At 34.9% G+C, this 27317-nt stretch overlaps 1 protein-coding gene across 9 annotated transcripts in view; it reads left to right on the forward strand.

The window, feature by feature from the left end:
• The window catches only part of LRP1B (LDL receptor related protein 1B), a 1853519-nt gene that overhangs the window by 1392331 nt on the left and 433871 nt on the right, over positions 1-27317 (forward strand). For all 9 annotated transcript variants that reach the window (XM_032387847.1, XM_032388632.1, XM_032390176.1 and 6 more), the window contains 4 exons: positions 2988-3114; positions 3251-3402; positions 3693-3817; positions 5200-5571. In XM_032387847.1, coding sequence (XP_032243738.1) covers positions 2988-3114; positions 3251-3402; positions 3693-3817; positions 5200-5571 — 776 coding nt within the window. The remainder of the gene's footprint in view (positions 1-2987; positions 3115-3250; positions 3403-3692; positions 3818-5199; positions 5572-27317) is intronic.

The following is a 27317-nucleotide window of genomic DNA, read 5'->3' on the forward strand; positions in this document are numbered from 1 at the left end:
CTGTAATGCTGTCACTGAATCTGAATTTCCACGGGGTCTCAAAAACCAGTGACAAGGATTTTCATTTCTTCCCTTCATGAAAAATCACACTTAGATACCAAGAATCTATGTTCGTTAAAGTTATCTCAAGTACATCTATGTAAATTACTATCTTAAATTATTCATAAGTTTCTCCCTGCAGTTTTATAAGCTTAGTGTTCTTTCTCTACATTTAGTTGTAATCCCTGAAGGTTCCCAAGGTGCTAATTCTATTCAGTTCTTTATTTTTAATTTCACTTTAAGAAGCAAATAAATTACTCCTTTCCTGACATTCATAAAATGTTGCTTAATTTTAGTAGGTATAGAATCTTTTAGTTTTATTAAGTTGATAAATTATTTAGCCATGAAAGTGATTCCCTCAGTCAGATTTGACTTCATATATAACGATAATTTATCAAATCTCTATGGAAAATTTGAGTAAAATCTGTACTCAAGACAATTTTATTTTGAATAATTTTAATTCTTAAATTTATTATCATTCATCCAAGACTCTTGCATGGAAGTATTGCAGATTTAAAATGAACAGGGACTACTTGAGAAAAAAAGAACAAGAACAAGAGAGACTTGTTTCTCAATAGTAAGACCATTTTTCATGGTTTGTTTTGTGTTTTTAAGTATGAAGATTTTTGTTCTATTCCTTATACCTAGGGAAAAATAGCATTTGGTATAAGATTATTATATCGTTGTATTATATTTATATTTGGTGAGACAACATAAAGAATACACCACAGGCCTGGGTTAATAAAGCCTGGGTGAAGTTCCTGGCTTCAACCCTTCCTTATCATCTGCGCAATTGTGGATCATTAACTTCCTGAGCCACAGTTTCAGTATCTGTGAGAATTAGAGCTTAATTATGTTAAATGGCTGATTTGCTTTCGCTCACTCAAAATAATATTTTTATTATTCACTTGGTGCATTTGAAAGCAGATTATTATTAAATAAAAGGTATATTGTACATATTTCCTTTCATATTTGAACTCTGGAGTATGTTAAAGTAGATGACAAGAATCAGACTGGATAAATAAGCACCTGTCTGTCCTGGCCCCCACAATGCCTTCTTCACAGTGTCAATCCCCTGACATTTTAACACAGTGACTGACGTCATTTAAGGAGCACTATTAATGCTGAAATTTTTCCTTAAAAAGTTAAATGGGGCGACAAATTTGGCCTCCCAGTTATCCAATTTATTTTTTAAAATACTGAGAATCCCCATTCAAGTTTTAAAAATTCTTAACTATAATGCAGGCATAGATTTTTTTTTTTTTCATGCCTGTTTCAGCCTAGATCTAACCAATAAAATATTAGTTGGATTTCTTGCTACAAAGATTTCCCTTTCTGATTTATAGAGCTTGTGAATATGAATGAAAACTTCTTCAGGATTAATATACTTGGAATTCTATCCACACCTCTTTTTCGTCTGATTGTAAAAATCCAACACATTTATTTTACATAGCATTTTCAGGAAAAAAAATTAACTTTTAAAATAAATCAGAACAGGGCGCCTGGGTGGCTCAGTTGGTTAAGCGACTGCCTTCGGCTCAGGTCATGATCTTGGAGTCCCGGGATTGAGTCCCGCATCGGGCTCCCTGCTTGGCAGGGAGTCTGCTTCTCCCTCTGACCCTCCCCCTCTCATGCTCTCTCTCTCTCATTCTCTCTCTCAAATAAATAAATAAAATCTTTAAATAAAAAAATAAAATAAAAATAAAAAAATAAAATAAAATAAATCAGAACAATATGCATAAAGGGAATACATGTATTTTTACATAGTTTAAGTATCTTTTTATGGATAAATAGTAAGATCATTAAGTGGATATTAAATATGAATGTACATCTTTGATTTTTCTATATGCAATCTCATTTTCTTATGTATGATTACTCATATATATGTATTCTAATATGCACAGAATACTACTCATTTTTGCCTGAATGAATCAATGATTGCCATATTTTTCTAAATTCTAATCATTGCTGTTTTCTGACAGTTAAGTAAAAACTTCAGTGGACGTAACTTCAAAAGAGTGGATCCTATTTATCTGAAACCATGCATTTTGTATTGTAATATAAATTTGCAACATAAATATTATATATGCTGAATGAATGAATGAAAAAAAGCACAGATAATACGCCTTCTGTTTTTCTACATTTAGTTTTTTTTTTGACATGTTTTATTTCAGTATGCTCTGGATTTTCTTTCTGTATTTCATTTTCTTCCATATTCCATTTTGCATTATGAGATTACTAAAATAAGAATGTCTGCTTTTGTATGAATCCATGTTTTATGATCACTTCACAGGATAACTTACAAAATTTAAATTAGAATAGTTACATTCAGCAGTGTAAATGGACAGAATTGAAATTATAGTGCATTCATGTATGCATTAATAAATTAAATATTTATCTACCACTAATTTTTATTTTTATTTTTAAAATTTTCTAATTTCCTAGTGCTGTAGGTGTCCTAGTAGATGAAAAGGAGAAAGGATCACTGTCCTCTTTGAGCTTATTGTCCAGTGGAGGCAAAAGACATTAATAAAAAATAACACTGTAAAGAAATATAAGAAATATAACACTGTAAGTTTGCCACTGTAATCCATGCAGAGTATATGGTACAATAATCAGAACACAAAAGAATTTTTGAGTGAAATGATGTTTGAAATAGGAACAAGAGCAAATGAATCAAACAGGTTGGAGAAAAGCATTTCAGACAAAATACTTTGCATGAGCAAAGTATTTTGGAGGGATTTTGAATCCATCCTTGTGATTTCTAAGAATAGTTAAATATTTTTTACAATAAAAAATTATTTTTTGTAAACATAAACACACATGTGTATTGATTTCTAAAATGTATTATTTTTGTTCTATTGGTATGGATGTTACTGCTTTATTATTAATAATATGTGTTTTTGTGTTTATTTGCATATTACTATAAATCAACAATTTCATTTCAGCTACTTGTTCTGGACTGAATGGGGACAGATGCCCTGCATTGGAAAGGCCCGCTTAGATGGCTCAGAGAAGGTTATCCTCGTAAGCATGGGAATAGCATGGCCGAATGGTATCTCCATTGACTATGAGGTGTGTTGGATTTCTTAAGTATTTAGAGTGCATTAACTGCCAACTTGCATTAATCCACTCTTACCATTCTCTTATTTTTTTAATAAACCACTTAATCCAAAACAGCTTGTAATATTACTTTTCAATCGATCTTTAGGAAAACAAATTGTACTGGTGTGATGCTCGTACAGACAAAATAGAAAGAATCGACCTCGAGACTGGAGGGAATCGTGAGATGGTGCTGTCAGGGAGCAATGTGGATATGTTTTCAGTTGCGGTCTTTGGGGCTTACATCTACTGGTCTGACAGGTAATTTATTTTTTCATAAGTATTTGAGTCTCAAAATTTCATGCCAGTTGCTTTACCCTTGTAGGATTAGCCATTCCTTAGCAAGGTCACAAAAAGGATCTCACAAAGCCATGTAATTTCCACAGAAAGTTAGGCACTCTTGCTATTCCAGGCTCAAGCATTTCAATGTCACAGACTAAAGTTGGTTTCTTTCCCCTTCTGCTTGGCCATCTGTTATCTTCGGTTTAAATAACTGACTTGATGTGAATTACTTAAAGATTGTTGATCATGTATGTTCAACTTCTTGTCAGAGCACATGCCAACGGGTCCATCAGAAGAGGCCACAAGAATGATGCCACAGACACCATAACCATGAGAACAGGTCTTGGAGTCAACCTGAAGGAGGTTAAAATCTTTAACCGAGTAAGAGAGAAAGGTCAGCACGCTTATATAATGAATACATCTTATGTCATTCCTCTCCTATTTCTATTTTTTTAAAAAGATTTTATTTATTTGACAGAGAGAGACAGCGAGAGAGGGAACACAAGCTGGGGGAGTGGGAGAGGGAGAGGGAGAAGCAGGCTTCCCAGGGAGCAGGGAGCCCGATGCAGGGCTCGATCCCAGGACCCTGGGATCATGATCTGAGCCGAAGGCAGATGCTTAACGACTGAGCCACCCAGGTTCCCTCCTGTCCTATTTCTAAACCATTTATCAAACTTAAGGATTCATATGAATCCAAAACCTCAAAATTCTATTTTTTACATCTAATTTCCTACAAAAATCATACAGTAGCCTAATGAAATGAATGTAAAATAGTTCAAACATTGATATTTTTGCCTAGGACAGTGTATTTATATGGACATTTTATATACCTGGCATGTCTTCAGTATAGGTTTGGGCTAAGTAACATAGACTATCTTGATATATATACATATTCAACAAAAAATACAAAGCACAATTAAGATATTAGAGAATAAAAAGTAGCCAAAAATATGTGTTTGGGGTTATATTTTGATATATAAAGTGATTATGGCTTCAGAAGTTTGCTGTTGGTGTGAAATATTTCTGAAGTCATCACTTCCTTAAAATGTGTGTATTGAAACTGATATGGTAGTGGTTTGGATATTTTTTTAAAATTTACCTCAAATTAAATGTCTATTTTATGTCATTAAATATCCATAATAATGTCCATTAAAATAAATTGTAATTAATTTTCTTGACATCAAAGATAGGTATAATAATTTTGGAGCTGATGATGGATTCATGGAGGAAAATTAGTCTGATCGAGAAATCTTAATAGTATATTACATCTTCACTCAAAACTGAAGTAAAAACTTATGCTTATATACACTTAGGAGGTTAGGTGCATTGGAGCTGTAAATTTCTTTGATAGCTTTCATATTTCATAGACAAGATTTTAAAGCAGCGAGTGCACTGTTTGTTGGTGAATTCAGTTCATGTTTTGAGAGAATTGTTACTTGTGCCAAAGATTATAATACATAAAACCTATTGCAATTTCAGCATCAAGTTTCAAAAAAGAGTTATACATGTAACTGGCTGATTGAGGGAAAATTTTAATACTTTTATTTGGACGGTATTTGGAGCAGAAGAATGCGATCTTTGAAATAAGAAATCCAAGATTTTAAACTGGTATAAAAAAATCAGTACTTTATAGTATTTGATTTTTTTTTACTGACCAGTATTAATAAAAAGACTATTCAACATTATTTTTAAAAATATTTCTGTAAGAAAAATCACTTGAAAAACAAAAGAAAAACAAATACATATGTTTGTGTATGTATCTTTTCTCCTCTTTAGGGACCAATGTTTGTGCCAAAGATAATGGTGGATGTCAGCAACTCTGTCTTTATCGAGGAAATTCTCAGAGAACTTGCACTTGCGCCCATGGATATTTGGCAGAGGATGGAGTTACTTGCTTAAGGCACGAAGGTTATTTGCTGTATTCAGGGAGAACAATATTAAAAAGTATACATCTTTCTGATGAAACCAATTTAAATTCACCAATAAGGCCATATGAGAATCCACGTTATTTCAAGAATGTCATAGCCTTGGCTTTTGACTATAATCAAAGAAGAAAAGGTACCAACCGGATATTTTACAGTGACGCACACTTCGGAAATATACAGCTTATTAAAGATAACTGGGAAGACAGACAAGTAATCGTTGAAAGTAAGTACAATAATTTTTAAAAAATAGTTTAGTGAAAATGAGTATCATTTGCGTTAGCAGAGAAATTGGAGTGGTAATTGCATGTAGCAATTACATTTTTTGAGTTTATGTCCAAGAATAATGCACCTATATTATCTGATCCACCAAAAGTCAAAGAAGCAATTACTTCTCAGCATGTACAGTATGTATATTTTGATTATTAGTTTCTAATCATGGAACTTTCAATATATTTCTCATACAACCTCTTTTCTATGTGATTTTCATATATCCCCCACTTTTCCAATTTCACTATTCTTGAGGTCTGTCCTTTTCATTACTTTTAAAATGGCAAATTAGTTTATTAAATTAATAGTAAAGTATTCAAGTAATATGGATTTAAAAATGAAATTTCTGCCTCATCATTGCAACATCAATTCCATATATTTATCCATAGCTGACAGCTGTCATGCATTCAGAAGTTTTTTCATGTATGTGTGTATGTCATTTGTAATTACAAAATTGAATGATCCTATATGCATTATTCAGCTGTTTTTTTAACTATCAAATATCTTGAAAAGCATTTATTTCAGTATATAAGGCTCTATCTCATTCTTTAGAAAGCCTATGCCTATTCTGTACTAAAGATAAACTAATTTATTTGACCATTTTCTTCTGATAAACATTTAAGTTGTTTCTGGTATTTCATCATTACCTACAATGTCACAATGAAAATTTGTGCATATAAATATGTTTATTTGCACATGTATTTCTTTAGTGTAGAATCATAGAAATATAATTGGAAAGTCAGTTGGTGTTTATTTTATTTTTTATAGCTGGACAAATTTCTGTCCAAAAAGACCATATCAGTTTATATTTTCATCAACTGTATGTGAAAAGGTTTATTGTCCCATACTTTTTCCAACAATAATTTCGTAATTTATTGGCTATGACTATCTAATTTGTAAAAAAATGTCAGCTTATATTAATATACCTGATAACTACTAAGATCCAGCACCTACTGTATGTTTACTCATATAAATGTAAATATAAATATGGTCAGACTTTTTACTGCACATTGCCACCCCATGCTATGCCTGCCATTCTGCTAGGCCAGTATTTGCATATTCAAATCTTACTCAGATTTTCTAAATTAGTTAAAACATATACTTGTATAAATATACATTCTCATTTCTTTATTCTCTAAGTACAGGTACCTACTTATTGATAATTTCATATCCATTTGTAAATTCCAGAACATGCCAACATGCCATTTTGGCTTGTGTGTGTGTGTGTGTGTGTGTGTGTGAGAGAGAGAGAGAGAGAGAGAGAGAGAGAGAGAGAAACAATGCAACTGTAACTGTACTGATCATAAAGTTTGGACATATTTGACTTTTATTGATTCAGTATATATCTATGAAGTTTAGATTATAATACTGTGGTCCTCCAGTTTTTCTAGACTGATACAATTTAGAGTTGGAAGTGCTTACATTATATCCACAATGTATTAATTAGTCCATAGACATTTAGAAGCTACAGTTTCAGAAGAAACTACAAGTCAACAAACATTAAAATTCAGTAGAATCTACAAGATACTAGAGGACTAGAGAACAAAAATAATCTGTTTGGGGCAGGGTACAAGATGCCACTGACCTGAGTTGAGGAAATTTAAAGGATCAATAGGAATCTATTAGTTGACTGGGCCAGATAGGGGAGGAGAAGAGGAAGAAGGATAATTCTAGACTTGTGGTCTTCAAGTTTGGTTTCCTGGGGTTCCCTGGTATGTGTTCAAGGAGTCTAAGAGTTATTTTTATGATAATACTAGATAATTACCTTTTCCACGGTATTGACATTTGCATTGATGGTGTAAAAGCAGTGGTGACTAAACTGCTGGCAACTTAGTACTGATCAAAGCAATGGCACCCAACTATCCTAGTAGTCATTGTATTTTTCACTGCCACTTAATAGCTGGGAAAGAACAGATACTACAATAGCTGGGAAAGAAAGAGCCAGTTGCACTTAAAGAACGTCCTTGAAGAGAGTAGAACATTTTTATTTTATTAAATCTTGATCCTTCAGTACACATCTCTTTAATATTCTGTGTGATGAAATATATATAAGGCACTTTTGCTGCATTCTGAAGTGCAATGATTGCCTGAAGGAAACCAAGTATTTGTGCGATTATTTGGGTTCATGTTTCTTTTATGGAACGCCATGTTTTACTTGAAAGAATGAAGAACAGACAGACTATGGTTATTCAGACCTAGGTGTGTAGCAGACATTTTCTAAAGAATGAATACAATGAGTCTGTCACTACAAGGAAAATGACTGACAATATCTGCTGCAAATAATAGAAATCAAGCTTTCAAGTAAAAATTAGAATTCTGGAAGACTTGTATCAAGCACAGTAAACTTGATAACTTTCCAATGCTTACAGGCTTTTCTGATGAGATGGGTAGTGATATTACTGAGGTGATTTTTGGGGGGTATTGCATCATGAAATGTGTCAACAGATATGCATAACTTAGGGAACCAATATTTTGCAAATGACATGATAAAATCATGCATGGGTAAATGATCCATTCAAAGTGTAGGATAGACCAATGAATTTTAATGTAATAGGGTATGAAAAGTTCACCACTGTGGGTTCTGATTCTACACTGAAGGTAACCTTTAAATAACTACTGCTTGTTATGTGTTGGTATAGTGTGAAAGAATATCCAGAATTATCTGAAAACTCTACTAAAACACTTCTCTCTCTTCCAACTTCATAGCCATGTGATTTTCTTCACATACTTCAATTAAAACAACATTACAGCTAGGATGAAGAAGTAGATGTGTGAATCCAGCTGTCTTCTAACAAACACTAAACAGATTTGTAAAATTATAAAACAATATTCTCTTCTCACTTAAAACAACACAGATATTTTCTTAGAAGATGCTAGTTATATTAATAGGCAATCAATTCATTTTTATTTTAAAAGAGAGTAATATATATTTAAAACAACATTTTTAGTTTAAATTTCTAATATGGTAAATAGCTATAGGCACAATTCACACAAAATTTCTCTCAAGTCCTCAATAATTTTTAAGAGAGTAAAATTTCTCAAATCAAGAAGTTTCCAAACTACTCTTCTAGAGTAAGGGCTCAGAAAATTTTGGTACAAAGACATGAAAAAGCACAGGGTAGACAAAGAGTCGTATATTATTTGGTAGGATTAGAATGTGGGTTATGTGGCCTGAATCGGTGTGAGAAGAAGCTGGAGTTCTAGAGAGGTTCCAATAATAAAGGATTTGATCTGCCAAGATAAGAAGTGTTTAAAAAAAAAAAAAGATTTTATTGAGATGTAGTTTATATACCATACAGTCACCCATTAAAAGTGCACAACTTAATAGTTTTTGTTATATTACATTATTAATTTTTTTAAAAATTAGGTTATATATACAATGCATAAAATATAATACACATACAATAAATAAAATTAGCTATTTTAACTATTTTTTAATTGTACAATGCAGTGACATTAATTACATTCATAATATTATACAACCATCACAACTATTTCCAAAACATTTTTATCACTTCAAATAAAATTCTGTTTAAGCAATTATTCTCCATCCCCTGCTCCCCACAACCCTGGTAACCTCTGATGTGCTTTTTTTCTCTATGAATTTGCCTATTTTAGATATTGCATGTATAATCATATAATATTTGACCTTTTGTGTGTGGCTTATTTCACTTAGCATAATATTTTCAAGGTTCATTCATGTTGTAGCACATATCAAAAGTTCATTCCCTCTCCCCCCCCAAAAAAAAAGTTCATTCCCCTTTCTGTGGCTGAATAACATTCAATTTATGTATATACCACATTTTGTTTATCCGTTCATCTGTTTATGGACACTTGGTTTCTTTCTACTTTTTCACTATTGTAAAAGTGCTGCAGTGAACATTGGTGTCCTAATATCCAAGATAAGTAGTTTTGGTTTTATTTAGTAGATAAAGGGAAATACGACTGTTATAAGGTACACATATACTAGGATTTTTGTTTTATAATCATCACTCTGGCTGTGTTGTGATCAGGGAAGTTTAAAGGTCATGTCTGAAGGCAGAGATGACTTGGGAGTTGTTGCATTATTATAGATCCTGTTTCCACAGTGGTAAATTAAACTGAAAGCATATTAATTAAAGTATACATACAACCAAACCATTCTAATCCTCCCCACTAAAATCAAAGCAATTAAAACCACTAACACTTCAGTGGATGTATGTGTTAACTCACATGGAAGAAGTGAAATATGATAGCTAGGAGTTGGGAATCAGTCAAGTTCGGAGTCAAATCCCACTTTGTTATTTATTTCCTGTGTTATACTGTCAATTTCCTCACCTACAAAATGGGAAGCAAACTCATAATTTTTTTTTGGTGAAGATTTTATGAGAAAGGGTATGCAAGGAACATAAAAACAAGCATAATTTTATTTAATTTAAAACTTTATATTACTGTATTTGTGACACATTTGTGGATTATTTTGGATAATTATCTCCTAAATTATTTTTAGAATATGTGTTAGAGTTGTTAAACAATCAGAAATAATTATAATAATTACAAATGTGGTAGTGTGTTAAGGTCAGACTAGAATTTAAAAATTAATTAGGATTAGTTTACATTGATAATTTACATAAACTTTTCTAAATACTCTCCTTATGCCACCCCATCCCTCCAAGAAGTTGCTAATTTGTTTAACCATTATAATCCTCTCTTGAAGTTTTGTAGGAGAATTTATAGTTTGATTTGCCAAACCAAAAATAAAAACAACAAATAAAGTAAAAAAGTACCCCCCCCCCCAAAATGAGTTACTGGCATACAAATAAATACAAATAAGATATAAAATTCATTTTTGTCTTGGTATTCCATTTTAATAAATCTGGTACAATGCATTTCATCTCGTTACATATTTTACTACTTACCAACAAAAGTAATTCATGGAAATGTGATTAAGTATTTAAAGATACCAAGGAGATACCATAGAGCTGTAGCTGCCGTGCAGGAAGAGCCAGGCTGAGGGAGCTTACCCTTCTCAGTTGCTGCTATGTCCCTCTGTGAGGTGAGCGGGGCTCAGAGCTCTGACCCAGCCCTCTTGTGGGTAGGTTACTGCAAGGAGGGCAGGACCTGGAGCTCTCCCTGGCCTGGTTACTGCTCACTCTGTTTCTGCTGGATGAGTAGGGCTCAGGACACCTACCCAGGCCCGTTACAGCTTGAGTGCTGTGCAGAAAGGGCGTGGCTGGGGCACTTGTCTGGTCTTGTAGCTTAGCCGCTCTGCAGGGAGGGCACGGCTCAGGGTCCTCACCCTGTCCTTGCATCTTGTCTCCTTAGCTGAGGAAAGAGGGCAGAGTTCAAGAATCTCATCCCTCCCAGTTATGGCTTGGTGTCTGCATGGGGTTAATTGGCATGGGAGCTTGCCCAGGCTGGTTATACCACTGGGTAGGCAGAGCATGCCCTATAGTGCTAGCAGGCTAGAGGGAGAGCACCAAAAATGGTGCCTATCAGTTCCGTCACCAGCAAATTAGGATGAAATTTCAAAAGTGGCATCTGTCAGGGCTTCTGTCCCTGGATAAAGCCTACAAGTTCCTGTCTCTCCAGCTGCCACTTTAAAATTGGTAAGTCGGTCTCTCTCACTTATGGTCTAGGCAACTTTCAATCTGTTGCTTTGCCCAGGATCTCAGGGTGAGTGGGTTTTCTTGCAACCCCTTTAAGAGTCGGGTCTCCATTCCCTGTAATTCTATGATTTTCCTGATCTTAATCCCTATTGATTTTTAAAACCAGACATTTTGGGGGCTCATCTTTCTGGTGACAGCCCCCACGGTTGGAGTTCCTGATGAAGGACATAATTTCTTCACTCCTTCTGGGAGTGTTCTATATTTTGGGAATCACCATTGTGATTATGAGGTCACCACTGCTGAGTTAGGGTCCCAGGGGAGGTGGTGTCTCTGCCTCTCTTACTCTTCTCAATGCATCTTTTTTTTTTTTTTTTTTTTTTTTGTGGAGGTGCTGTTCATCTAGTTCTCAGGTCCTTTTCAGAGAAAAATGGTTTCATATATAGTTGTAAATTTGTTGTGTCCCTGAGAGGAGGTAAGTTCAGGGTTTTCCTATACTACCATCTTGAACCCTCTTCCTTTGTAATGCTTTTACATATATATATATTTTTTTTTTCAAGACTACTGGTGGCAATACACCTTTCTTTTAAATTATATTGTACTGGAAATATCTTTTTCTTTTCCTTTAAGTGGGCTAATTCCATATCCTTTTATGAGTGCCTAAAAATTCATTTGATTATGTTAATTTTTCTGTTTGCAATTTCAAAGGTAAAAATGTCAGCTTTTAAAGTGTATTTATTTTTAATTTGCTTGGTATATATCATAAAGACATTCTCAAAATGTGAGAATCTTAGCTACTCACTTTTTTTCAGATTTTATAAAATAAAGAAATACTTTCAGACATATTTATTAGCTAACACAATTTTCAGATTACTTATTGAGATAATTGCAAATATTGGAAAGACATAAAGGAGCATTGCTTTATTATACATTGAAATTACTAAGATTAAAAAAAAGGTAAGAATAAAGGATGAACATTGTGCATAGGGAGTCAGCAAATGGTGAGGCAAGGGATAATGTTTATGCTCCAATGGAAGACGCAGGATAACATCATCATCAAATTATGGAAAGCAGAGTCATGCTTAGTACAGAGGGAAAGAGAACATGGGATTTCCTCCTCATTAAGTTGTAGGCTGTGTGCTCAGTATGACTTCCATGAATTCATAGTTTCTTAAAATATCAGAGTCTCTCCAAGAAGATGGCCTGTGTCACATTGGGGAGGAAACAATTTTTCCTGTACCCTCTTGGGTTTTGGTCAATGAAATGTGAATTAAACTGATAGAAAACAGCTTATCAGAAAAAGCACACAAAGTGTTCAATGTTAATTTTTTTCTGTGCATGGAGGCCTTCATAGAAAAGAAGTGATAGACCATTTTAACAGAGGGTGATCAACTGCAGAGATGTAGCTAAACAAAAATAAAAACAAACAAACAAAAAAGAGTTTGGGTTCCTAGAGGAAGTAAATTGTGGGAAGAGAGGTATATGGGGAAACTAATGGAAGATAATGGTTGTTTAGTAGGATGCTGTTTATGTAGACTCATTTCAGTGCTATCTCCAACTCCAGTGGTAACAATTGCTCTTCTCTCCTCAGTATCCCTAGAGAGGGGACACCTTCACAAAGGAAAATTTATGACCTATTGTTAAGTAGATAGGGGCAGGGTAGAGAGGATTTCCTGCATCTGCTGTTTCTCAGTTGCCTTCAGTTTACAATAATCCTTATGTCTTAGTAGCATATTTTGGGGTGGCATACTCTGATCCCCTTCATAGGCATGATTGTCCTAAAATCTCTTACCCTATAGTATCGATCAAGACCAGATCCCTCCAGGGCACTGACATAGCTGAATAAGAGATATTGAAACCACAGGTAGAAGCTACTTAATATGAAGAGCAGAAAAATTCATGAAGAACATTATTAGGGAAAGAAAAAAAAGAACTCTGAGTTATACGTAGAACATTCTACTGAAGTTCTGTAGGGAAAATATGAGGTGTGGTTCAGGTCTTGGAGGCAGAGAATTGGCAAGGAGAACTCAGGAGTGTTCAGTTATCAGTGTTAGGATTATTCATAGATTCAGCGCTTCCCGGTTCTTCATCAATGTGTCAGAACAGCTGACAGTGATAGACAGAGTAGAAGGCCATGTGGTCAAATACTAACAGTTTTATGTGGAGAATCAGTCTTGAGATAGGAGGCTGAAAAGTTTTCTGCAAAGGTACTCAGGCTCAGGAGATTGCCCTAGTAGATCATGTTAGATGGTCTGACAAGGATTCTGTTTGCAGAATCCGAAACTGCTGGATCATGTCAATGTGGCAGAGAGTTAAGGCCTTTGCTTATTATAAAACTTGAACTTTGAAACCTATGGTGGGCTCTCAAGTTGTTATAGTTAGTAAGTTTGATTAGGAATGGAGAGAAGGAATGAGAAGAAACTGGCAAGCTGATGCATCTGCCATAGGATAGAGCACTTACAAAGATACTAGGTGGATTTGGGAAATGGATAGTGATTCACATATGAATTAACATCCCAGTATGAGATCACTACCAAGTTAAGTCTCAGTAGGTGAGTGAGGGTGGAGGTAGTGAGATTAATAATCCCTGATCAGAGTGATTTCTGTATGAAATGTCAGTTTAAACTTAATTACCTGTATTTTTTTTTTAATCCCTAGTCTAGGAGTTGAGAGATTGGTGTATATCAATTAGTTTCGATTGTATAATAAACCATCCCAGAACCCAGTGTCTTAAAACAACTGCTTATTTATCCCACTATTCTATTGGTTGGCTGGTGGCTCTTCTGGTCTGTGTCAGTTCTTCAGATCTCTGGCAGCTTTGGATCCGATGGCAGCTGGATGGTCTCAGATGGCCTCCATCACGTCTGACAGTTGGCATGCTATATTCTGGATTACTGGGCCATGAGTCTCTCATCCAACAGGCTAGCTTGGGATGGTCAGATGGTTCTCAGAAATGAGAATATGCAAACATTTTATAAGCCATATGTACTAATGTCTCATTGGTCAAGGAAAATCACATGGCCAATTCAGATTCAGGGAATGGAGAAATAGACTCCCACTGATGGGTGGAACTACAAAGGGGCTGCACACATAAATGAAGGGGGAGAATTTGCAACTTCTATAATCAACACGGTTGTGAAAGTGATCATTAGCCTATCTCCAGAAGCTCCTAATTGATATGATGAAATTTGGCCTCGCTTTTTAAAACTGTTTTCTGTTTTATTTGTTATATAATGTTTCTTGACAACCAGTAGTGGACTAGGACAATAATATCTGGCTTTATCCATGAACTAGAAATCAATCTATCTTTGGTGGTGAAGAAATAAAATGAGACAAAAAAGGATTATCTAGTGGGGAAAAGATAAAACAAAACTATGGGTTAGTGGATTTAATGCCATTTAATTGATTCTGTCAACTTCAAGAGTAGACACTTTTTTAGATTTAGCTCAAATGGTGCTGAATTTTTCTTTCAAGTCCCTTGTGATTAGCTGCTATTAAGCCACTTTAATTGTCCCACATCTCTGTGTATGCAATGTGACTGAAAAACTTTTTGTTTTTCTTTGTACTTTTGACTTGAATGAGAAAGTTGTAAATGGTAACTAACAGGGAAAAATCTGTGATGTAGCGTTAGAAGAGGCATTTTTCATAGGAAGCAATAAAAGAAAGTATACATATTAGAACTTTTTTTTCCTTTTGAGAGATTTATGGCATGAATTCAGCAGATGAAATCAATGTACTGTGAATTATGAGTAAGTCTTTGAGGGGCTGTTGATGAATTCAAAATTCCTAGGAAAGCAGTAGAGCACCTGGGGAAATAGGCAAGGGCACAAGTGAATCCAGGGTTCCTCTTGAGAGATGATTATAATTTGTAGGAGTGAAGTTGCCTGTAATTGTTTGAAAGGGAAGACATTTCGATTTCATGTACCCATTAAAATGTGCTCAGTTTTTTTTTTTTTTTGGCTATAATACAAAAATAAGTAAAGTTTACCAGAAATCAACTACTATTTGCATATTCAACTTGCTATTCTGAGCTTTTTAGTATAGCATATCTGGTTAAAAATGTTGAGAGAGAGAATGTTAAGAGAATTTATACTAAAACAAACCCTTACGTGAATCTAAGTTTTGTAGGGAAGAAATTCATGCACAGATTTTTTTCTTATTTGAATTTTAATTATATAGCTTTTAAAATGACATAAGTAAAAATACATAAATTGCAAAATTTTTTGTACTTAGCCTTATTTGCAACACCCACTATAACATAGTATATGGCTTAGATTACCACTCTTGCAGAATAGCAGACTCAATAATGCTTCATGCCATATTCAAATGAATGTTTCTGTTGCAAATCTCATTAACTTTTTAAGATTTCTACAAAGTAGAATTTGCAATGTGTAGTTCTAAGCTTTACTGACATGTTGATAAAGCTAACCAATACTCTCCTCCAACCACGTACCTCAGTTCCTTTCCATCTCCTTAAGCAATTTACACCCAATGGTCTTTCTTCTTTTGCTTTCCTCTTAGACAATCTTTCTTGACGACCACAGCATTTTTATTGATGCCTTAGCACACTTAACAATCTCCCCACAATTTTTGATAACACTTTTTGACTCTTGTTCTCTGTTTTCACTTTCCATTATAGCTTGATAACAGCCTGGGTCTGATCGCTTCTGGGATTTAGTGGTTCTTCTCTCTGAACACAGTCTGATTACACTACATCCAGCCTATTCTAACATGCTCACACCATTTTTGTCTCATGAACATACCGTATTCTTTTTTTAATTTTTTTTGTAATGTACTTGTTTTTATTGTGGTAAAATTCACATAACATGCAATTTATCACTTTAACATAACATACAATTTACCACTTTAACATATAATGTATTACTGGTTTCAGAGGTACAGGTCTGTGATTCATCAGTCTTATATAATACCCAGTGCTCATTACATCACATACTTTAATGTCCATCACCCAATTACCCCATCCCTCCACACCCCTCCCCTCCAGCAACCCTCAGTTTGTTTCCTATGATTGTCTCCCTCTCTGGTTTCATCTTGTTTTATTTTTCCCTTATTCTTTTTTACAACTCCACATCTGTACTCATGCTGATAAACTAAAATGGGAGAGATTTTATAGACTTTCAAATGGTCTTTATTTTTGGGGATCTTTATAATTCAACTCAAATCCCTCCATACAATTAAGGAATTCAGATTTTTTTTTTTTTTTTTTTTTTCCTAGAACTGCAGCCCATAGTGGTCTCCTTCTTTTGAAAAACATTTAGGACTTGTCAGGTGTCCTTACCACCTCCTTAGTTGTTACCCTATGTCTTTCCTTTGTTTCATTCTTGTCTATATGATTTCCCCCAAAAAATGTCAAGTTCTCCTAGGAAGGGTCTGTTGCATATACTCTTTTCTACACCCCTTATAATCTATAATCACTTGGTAGATAATAAAAATAACTAGCTTTATTACAGATTGGTTATGTGTTAGCCATATAATTAGGTTGTTAGAGGACTTGCCTTAAAGCTTCATTTGCAGAGTAAAAGGGATTCCTTGGCTTCAATTGCCTGCCTGGTTGGACTTGTGATTAGCAAGGGGAGGGAGACTGGAGACATTAAGTTTTGATGAGAAAGTAGGAGAGGCGGTATAGAATATTGGTTAAAAGCAGATTCTAGAGCCAGAACATCTAGCTGGATCCAGCCTAGCCCCTTCCTTGCTTTTCACCACTTTCAAGCTGTGTCTTTGGGTAATTATGTACCTCTTCATGCCTCAGTGTTCTCTTTTAGAAATAACAATAATGCTAGTAGCAATCTCAGAGGGTTGATGAGATTCAGTGAGTTAATATATGTTGGTTAGAACAGCGCCTAGTGTTTAGTCAGCACCCAATTAGCATAAAACATTATGAGTGTTTACCTTCATTCTTCTTAACTTATTCATTTTTTTAAAGCTTTATTATTATAAATTAGTAGAATCTGGCCAGCATGCAAAATGGCCATGGTGGTATACAAAGATTTCGAAGAACAGAGATGATTTCTCCCTTCAAAGTCTCAAATGCTGTGAATGAAGAAAGTAGAAGGTCACCTCAGTGGGTGAAAAGGATGTCTGGCTCCATAGTTCTTCTATCACCTTACAGCATTTACTGAGCTTATACACTTTGACTGTTGCATATTCGCGACCTCGTCAGAGTTTTTCTTAGAATTACATGACAGAAGGTACTTGTGCTATAGCAATAGAGTATACTTATGTGAGTAGCAAAAGTACTACTTTTGGGGGTAGAGATAAAAAAAATAGAAAGTGATATATTCAAGATGACAGAATGAATTTCTATCGTTAGAAGCATTTGATTTTCCAAAGATTCAAATACTTCTCTGTCTCCCACCCTTTGCAACTTGAGGACTGCTGGTAACTTATGTTTGGTTGAGTGCCAAGACAAATCAAACCTGAAAAACAAAAAATAAAGAGGAATGTTGGTAAATATAAATATGCATCAGATATACAAGAATGCCTATATTGTATAATAAAGCATATTTTCGTAAGTTCCTTTTGTCTTCCCCCTTCTGAACCTGCAGGATAGTGTTGCTTAGAAACCTATATGTGTAAAGTGATGGCTGAGAACAGAATTTATAATTAATCTATGAAAGTCTGAAATGGCAAAACCTTTGTAGAGTGTAAAGTTCTATGTTTTTGCTATATTCACAAAACCCTGGGATTTGAATGGGCTAGACATGGGGTCAGAATTGATAAGGCAGGTCATCTGATGGTAACCTGCATGCTTGGGAGGACAGGGATACTTAAGTCTGGAACAGCTGGTGTCTGTAAAAATGCCTGTTAGTTGCACCTATTAGTTTTGTGGATAATAAGGGAGAATGAGATTAATTTAATCCACATTCGAAAGACATCTACAATAACCTTCCTACTCTGACAGTGTTAAGCAGAGAACAGAGTTCAGTGAGAAAATGAACATTTGTTTCAGAATTAATATAAAAAATAAGCATAATTTCCCAAGTAATTTTTTACCAGGATGGCATGAACTGTGTATTTTTACAAAGAAGTCAAATTTGATAATTGATTAAATACCTCTTATATAACATTAGACATTTATTTATAACTTACTTTGTAAATTCTATAACATTTTCCTCACCCTGTGATTTACCTGCATTGCCATTTTTAAAATATACTCACAGTGCAAGGGAGCAAATTGGAAAGTAGCATAATTTCAGACTGATATCTACATTAGCACATTACATAACACAATCTGTCATTCTGAAGAGATATTAACGCCAAATGGGTTATTTAAGCTATAGGAAGTATAAAGCAATGCATAAGTTTTCTACGTACTCTAAGGCAGGGTTTTCTTTCTATATAATTTCATATATGAACTACACAGAGATAGGGAGGATAAATCTTTATTTTCTGAAATATATATCCAAATTAAACCATTCTCTTAGATTTATTAATTGTCAACTCTGCTAGATACATTTGAATGTTCTGTTTCCTGACCTATATTTCACTTGGTTAACTTGGGTTCGCATTTAGGTTTCAGTTTAACTTTTCCTCAATACCCACATGATACACACACACACGCACATGCACACACACGCACACACATACACGTTCATCTCAATCTAGATATAAGCATGTCTTTCACGGTTTCCACAATATGCAACTAGCCTTATTATAATACTGTTATTTTCTTTTTATTGAAATAGCTTCTTTGTTGCATTAGAGCAGACACTGTACCTTGCACACGGGTACACCTCTACTCCAGCCTGTTGTAGATCCACCGCACACTGTGTTGACTGCTCTTGCAAAAGCCTTTTGGGGCACTCTGACACTGGTTATAGAGTGCTGGGACTTAATAAGCAATCAGTGCATATTCACCAAAGAAAGGAGTCATGCTGTCTGAAAATCAAAATTCTTACCCTCGTGGAATTAACAAGGTAGTAGGGAAAATTTTATCAGTAGAAATAACAAATTAGTATGACACAAGGGTGGTATGAGTCTAACCAGGATTTTGATGGGCACTCAGAGTAAACTGAAATCTCCGCCAGTTAGAATGATAAAAGGGACTTTGTGGAGTAGATGGTCTACACTGACAGTTTTGTTGCATTATAACTCTGACCAATAACCATAAGGGGAAATCAATGACTTTTGCTTATGCATCAGGTTATTAATATTTTCTGAGAATAATATTAAGACAACAAACATTTATCTTACTTTAAAATCATCTGGTTACAGATGGTTTCTTAAAATAGAAGTAACTTAATATGGCTTACAGTTATGTCCACCTATGCCATTCTTGTTTTCCCTGTGTAAAACATTTCTCAGACATAGCATATGAATTGAATCTATACGACTGTTTACCTTACTTGGTGAGTACACAGTAAGTTCTCCTTTTTTCTTTATTATTGAGGTCCTTGCAAAAGTGATTGGTTTGGTAGTAAAGCTGGAAATGAATTTAGTGTCTGGATTTGAACCATCCTAAGAAAAGATGAGCTTTGCCTAAACTTAATATTTTCTTATCTTTAACTGAGACTGAATCACAGTTAGTTGTCAAGTAGTATAATACTTTTGCACAAGATAATATTGCAATCTGAAATTATCACCTCCCCATAGACCATAATGTTAAATTATCGTTTTTATTCTTGCCTTATTTAATTCAATTTGTCAAATATTCTTTTAGTACCTACCAAGAACAGGAGTCTGCTTAGTCTCATTTGAAATGAAATATTAAAGGTTCTATCATTTCATAAGTAATAGATTTTTTTTCTTACTTGCACTCTACTCTTTAGCACAAGGGCTTTACATCAGTTTTAGAAATCCATGGAAATCATATTTATTTCTTCATAGAAAATACTAGAGTGCTTTATTTCACTGATATGAAAGTACCCTTTATTAACATGAGCTGTTACTCTTTTGAATTTAGGTGTGAGTAACTTAATAGATGATGCTTAATTATTGATTTTATCTTTTGCTTTAATTTTATTTCATTTGTTCCAAAGACATTTATTATGCATTTAATATATGCTAAGTATTTTATGGGAACATGTAATTCCATGTTTCTTCAACACTCCTCATTTGGAAAATCAGAAATAATGCAATTTATATATAATAACCCTCGCAAAAATTGTTGGCATTGAAACATGAGCCATAAACACAATATATCTTCTCTTTGGTAGCCATCATGAACGAGGTAACATTTTGATGAAGAATGCTAGAATGCGGATAGAGCGATTTTATGGAGTCATATTTTCTCATGACTTATGCCCCATGTAGCTTAGCTTTACACATGTATTTCATACAGTGCTGCCATTTAAGTTCCATAAAAGCAATAGTGGCATTTGCATGATTGTGGGAGTTTTAATATTTCCTGTTAAAGAGTACAAATCATATTTAAATGTTCAAATATGATATTCAAATACTTCCTTACTCATTGCCTTTACAAAATCAGGTTCTTAGAGATTTGTCTTATTCATTTTGGTGATCAAGACACAGGTCACATAATTCAGTCCTCATAATCATTTTGTTCATTGACACCTAAAAATATTTGGTAAGGTATTATTCTGTTAAGATTAAAAGCATGGGCTTTCGGGGCACCTGGGTGGCTCAGTCAGTTAAGTATCTGACTTCAGCTCAGGTCATGATTTCAGGGTCCTGGGATCAGCCCTGAGACTGGCTCCGCACTCAGCAGGGAGTCTGCTTGTCTTTCACCCTCTCCCTCTGCCCCTCCCTGCCCAGCTCCTGCGCGCACTCTCTCTCTCAAATAAATAAATAAAAAATCTTTAAAAAGAAAAAAAAAAAATCATGGGCTTTCAAATAAGTGAGCCTTGGATTCAAGTCCAGCCAGTTCTGTTCACCATTATAATATAGTCAGTTTAAGCCTTAACTGAAAATTAGGGAAAATACTAGCATGAGCTAGCAGTTTGTATGAGGGTTAATGAAAAGAATGACAATAGAATGCTTACCCACAGTGCCTGGTTCAAACTATTCCTGTCAAGAACCAGCAGTTTTTTATTACAAAGGTGAATCTTTGATTGTAAAGTGAAACTTAAGTCTTAACTCTGTCTGAAGCAACCATTGGAGAAAGTTTATTGCTGCTTTGACAAAGTCATAATGTGGAAGGGTTGCTGACTGAATTTTTTTTCCTTGATTCCTGAAACACTAAATGTGCTAATTATTTCTAACTTCATTCTCTTATTACTAAAGAAAAATGAATATCAATGCATCAAAGCTCATCATTATTCGTTCATTTTTATTCCAAAATGCTGAAGATGATGAGGAAAATGATAGCCTCAAATCTGCTCTTGAAGTAACTCCACTCTGGTTCCGACCAGACAGATGAAAAAAATTTAAGATTCTTTTAATGATGTTTGTTATTAATGGCTCTTTGGGACCATAAGTTAGATAAATAAAAATTACCTACTTTTTAAAAACAGTATTAACTAGGGGCACCTGGGTGGCTCAGTCCGTTAAACGTCTGACTTTGGTTCAGGTGATGATCTCAGGGTCCTGGAATTGAACCCCATGTCTGGCTCCCTGCTCACCAAGGAGTCGGCTTGTCCCTCTCCCTCTTCCCCTCCACCTCCTCATGCTCTGTTTCTGTCTCTCTCCCTCGAAAAATAAATAAAATCTTTTAAAAAGAGTTTTAGCTAAAACTATTTTTTTAAAATTCAAATCTCGTATACATCAGACTAAATTTCTTCACCTTTTCTCAATCTGAAACTATAACTATTTAATTGCAAAGAACCAAAATTGTAATGAAAACAGCAAATTCACATTTTGAGGGGTAAGGGTCAAAATGTCTGCTTTTATGTCAGTGCATGCCTTGCAATCTTGTGAAAGAGTCTGTTGGAAAACAATACAGTTAACTCTTGAACAACAGGGGTTTGAACTGCACAGATTCACTTATACATAGAATTTTTAAAATAAATACAGTATTATAAATGTACTTTCTCTTCCTTGTGATTTCCTTAATGACATCTTTTATCTAGTGTCTTTATTGTAAGAATGCCAGTATATAATGTATATAACATACAAAACATGTTATCAACTGTTTATGCTATTGGTAAGGCTTTTGGTCAACAGTAGATTATTAGTATTTAAATTTTGGGGGGAGTCAAAAGTTATATGCAGATTTTTGACTCTGCAGAGGGTTGGTACCCCTAACTCCCCCCTTGCTCAATGATCCATGTAAATGATAATTAAGGGAGTGATTTTTAAAAGTTTCCTAAATCGTGGAGTTTAAAAGTAACATTTATGAATCAGTGGTCAGATTTTGACAATAGGATTATCCAAGAAATGATTCACATTTTTAAAACACTTGTTTTTGAGACCAATAGATTGGAGGTATTTTTCTTACCAGTAGCAAGAGAAATACACATTGTATTCTTACGTATTTTACCTAGGGCTTAATTATGATATGATTACCCACTATGAGAGGTAAATTATACACCTACTCATTTACCTGAAATAAATTAGCTATACTAGATTAAGAAAACGTTCAAATTTGTGAATAACTCCCACCGAGAAATGTTCCAACAGAGCACCTGCTGTGGTTCATGTGAAAACATGGCCTTACCCCTAAGCTTCATGGACTTTTCTTATCAAAGACTATTTAAGTTTATTGTATTCTACATTTCCTACTGTCATTTCTCACAACTTGACTTGAAAAGGAAAACAGCTTCTCTGTATTTTTATTTGTTTTAAATCAAAAAGGCTAATTTATCTTAGAGATAGAGACATTGAAGTGACAATCTATAATCAGAGCTGACTACTGACCTCACACTTACCTAATTTTTAAATACCTTTTTAGGCAATAAAATTATATTTCATTAAACCTTGTCATAAGTGAAAATTATTTGATAAATTTAAGCATATTATTAACATGACATAAACCTAATTTGTAATCATATAACTTGATCAAATGTACTTTATAGGCATTTATAAATGCCTATAAATGCCTCTATAGAGGCAATGTTTATTCTGTCACATCTTTCTATGTTGAATTATTTATTCTTTTTAGCACATATTCTCTCATCAGCCATGTATGATGTGTTAAGCAAATCAGTGTAATTTAATTAACTACCACTTTACTCTTACTAGTAACCCTTTTCTTTTAAAATATAGTTTATAAAAAGAAGATAGTTCAATGTATCAACTTGAGTAGACAATAGTTCCTAGTTATTCAGTCAAAAAATAATCTAGTTGTGGCACCTGGGTGGCTCAGTTGGCTAAGCAGCTGCCTTCAGCTCAGGTCATGATCCTGGGATCCTGGGATCAAGCACTGCTAAGTGGGGAGTCAGCTTGTCCCTCTCCCTTTGCCCCTCTCCTTGCTCATGCTTTCTCTCCCTCTCTCTCTCCCTCAAATAAATAAGTAAAATCTTTAAAAAAAATAATCTAGCTGTCCCTGTGGAGGTGTTTTATAGAAGTGATTAAATATGCATTCAAATGACTAAATAAGAGAGATTGTGGTAGGTCATGTGGGTGGGCCCAATGACATCACAAGAATCCTTATTAAAAAAAAAAAAAAAAAGACAGGATGGTCAGAAGGCAGAGAGAGAAGGTAATGTGGTAATAGAAGCAGAGATTAAAGCAATGTGGCCCCAAGGCAAGGAGTGCCATCTGTTTCTAAGAGCTGGAAGATACAAAGAACAGATTATCCTCTATAGCCTCTAGAAAGCAGCAGCTCTGTCGACTCCTTGACTGTAAGGCTGATTTTGGACTTCTGACCTACAGAATTGTGAAATGATAAATTTGTATTGTTTAAAACCACTACATTTGTGGTGATTTGTTACAGCAGCAAGGAAACAAATACAGATTTTGTTGCCTGAAAGTGTGATCATGCTATAAAAAAATACCAAAACATGTGGAATTGGTTTTGTAATTGGGTAATGGGTAGAAGCTGGAAGAATTTTGAGGACAATAATAGAAAAAGCCTACATTGTCTTGAATAGACTGCTGCTAGATATATGGATGTTAAGGACTCTGCTAATGAATAAGTACATAGAGAAAGTGAGGAGTACGGTCAAAACAAAACAAAACAAAACTATGTTGTCATAGAGAATACTTCCAAAGATGTCCATGTTTTAAACCCTGAAACCTGTGTATCTGTTACTTCACGTGGTAAAAGGGACTTTGAAGGTGTGATTAGGGTAAAGTTTTTGAAGTAGATAATCCAGTGGGCCTAATGTAATCATGAGGGTCCTTATAAGACAGAGACAGAAGGATTGGAATTAGAAAGGATACAGAGATGGAAGTGGAGGTTGTGGTGATGCACTTGGAAGATGGAGGAAGAGACCATGGAATGTAGGTGGCCCCTAGAAGCGGGAAAAGACAAGGAAACAGATTCTTCTTAGAGAAATTTTCTCCCAAAGAAATTCAGGACTCTTTACACTTTAATTTTAGTCCAGTGATAAAGATTTTGGACTTCTGACCTCTAGAGATGTAAGATGAAAAATTTGTGTTGTTTTAAGCCACGCAATGTGTGATAATTTGCTACCACCTCAATAGGAAACACATTACCAATTTATGCAACTTTCCAAGAGTTGTATAATTCTAAAAGCCTTGCTATAAAAAACAGCAGGCCTGAGCTATACCCCTTTACCATAGGCAGCTACTTTAAACTATTTTATTGAATTATTTACTTTCTTTCATATCTAAATAATATAATAATATAACTAAATTTTTAGTTCCTAAGTCTATAGCTTTAAGCATTATGTATTGGCTTGAGGCATTATCTATTGACTTCCTATTCCCATTTCCAATCCCCTCATCATCACCCTAATGTATTATGTCCTAACTTTGGATAGACACATTCTACATAAAGGTAATTTAGGGATAAACCTTTACCATCATCCTAGGGATTCTCTTTGTCTTGCTTTTGTACTGTACCTCTCTTACAGTTCCTGTATCTTAAATTTTATTTTCTCAAAAATTACTCCATAGTTTTATCAAAGTATCCTAAGAAAGGATGAATGGTCGATAAAATTTTTGAGATCTTACATACAAGTGTACCTTGGAGGTGTTGTGGCTTCAGTTCCAGACCACTGCAATAAAAAATATTGCAATAGAGTGAGTTAAATGAAATTTTTGGCTTCCCAGTGTGTATAAAAGTTACCTTTGCGATATACTATTAATACTATTAAGTGTGCGGGGCGCCTGGGTGGCTCAGATGGTTAAGCGTCTGCCTTCGGCTCAGGTCATGATCCCGGGGTCCTGGGATCGAGCCCCGCATCGGGCTCCTGCCTCGGCGGGGAGCCTGCTTCTCCCTCTCCCTCTGCCTCTTTCCCTGCTCATGCTCTCTCTCTGTGTGTATCTCTGTGTCTCAAATGAATAAATAAAATCTTTAAAAAAAAAAAAATACTATTAAGTGTGCAATAGCATAGTGCCTAAGAAAACAATGTACATACCTTAATTTAAAAATATTTCACTGCCAAAAAAATGGCTAACCATCATCTGAACTTTAATGAGTTGTAATCTTTTTGCTGGTAGAAGTTCTTGCCTTGATGTCTATGGCTGCTGAGTGGTCAGGGTAGTGGTTACTGAAGTTTGGGGTGTCTGTGGCAGTTTCTTAAATAAGATAGTAATGAAGTTTGCTGTGTTGATGGGCTTTTTTCCCCCACAAATGATTTCTTTGTACCATGTGGTGCTGTTTGATAGCTCTTTACCTACAGTAGAACAGAACTTCTTTCACAATCCATGTCAGTCCTCTCAAACCCTGCTGGTGCTTTATCAACTAAGTTTATATCATATTCTAAATCCTTTGTTGTCTGGGGCACCTGGGTGGCATAGTAGGGTAAACGTCTGCCTTGGGCTGAGGTCATGATCTCAGAGTCCTGTGATAGAGCCCCATGTCAGGCTCCCTGCTCAGCAGGGAGTCTGCTTCTCCCTCTCCCAGTCCCCCTCTCCCTGCTCATGCTGTCTCTGTCTCTATCTCTCTTTCTCAAATAAATAAAATATTTCAAAATAAATAAATAAATCCCTTGTTGTCTTTTCAACAATCTTCACAGCATCTTCACCAGGAGGGGATTCCATCTCAAAAAGCCACTTGCTTTGCTCATCCATAAGAAGCACCTCCTCATCCGTTAAAGTTTTATCATGAAATTGCAGCAATTCATCACATCTTCAGGTTCCACTTCTAATTCTAGTTCTCTTGCTGTTTCCACCACATCTACAGTCACTTCCTCCACTTCAGAAATGTATTTCTTAAATAACACTACTTGAAAGTCAAACTTACTCCTTGATCCATGGGCTGCAAGATGGATGTTATGTTAGCAGGTATGAGAACATTAAACTCGTACATCATCAGAGCTTTTGGATGACCAGATACATTGTGAATGAGCAGTAATATTTTGAAAGGGGTCTGTTTTTCTGAGGGGGAGGTCTCAACAGTAGGCTTACAATATTCAGTAAACCCTGTTGTAAACAGATGTGCTGTCATCCAGGCTTTGTTCTTCCATTTATAGAGTACAGGCCGAGTAGATTTAACATAATTCTTAAGGGCCCTAGGAATTCTCAGAATGCTAAATGGACATTGGCTTCAAACTAAAGTCAACAGCTACAATTGCGCCCAATAAGAGAGTTAGCCTGTCCTTTGATGCTTTGAAGCCAGGAACTGATTTTTCCTCTCTAGTTATGAAGGTCCTAGAAGGTCCTAGACATCTTCTACTACATGGCTATTGGGCTTAGTTTGAAAATCTGTTGTGTCGCGTAGCTGCCTTCATTAATGATCTTAGCTGGATCTTCTGGACAACTTGCTGTTGTAACTTCTACATCAGCACCTGTTCACTTTGCCCTTTTACGTAATGGAGGCAGCTTGCCTTAAACCTCATGAACCAACCTCTGCTAGCTTCCAGCTATTTTTTTGTCAGTTTTCTCATCTCTCTCAGCATTTATAGAATTGAGGAGATTTAGGGCCTTGCCTTAGATTAGGTTTGGGTTTAAGGGAATGTTGTGGCTGGTTTGATATTCTATCCAGATCAGCAATCAGGATGTTTTGCTTTCTCATCATCTGTGTGTTCACTGGAGTATAGCTTTTTTTTTCTTTTTTCTCTTTCTTTTCTTTTCTTTCTTTCTTCTTTCTTTCTTTCTTTCTTTCTTTCTTTCTTTCTTTCTTTCTTTC

The sequence above is a fragment of the Phoca vitulina genome, unplaced genomic scaffold, assembly GCF_004348235.1.
Source record: "Phoca vitulina isolate PV1807 unplaced genomic scaffold, GSC_HSeal_1.0 scaffold1, whole genome shotgun sequence".
In the NCBI taxonomy this organism is placed as follows: domain Eukaryota; kingdom Metazoa; phylum Chordata; class Mammalia; order Carnivora; family Phocidae; genus Phoca; species Phoca vitulina.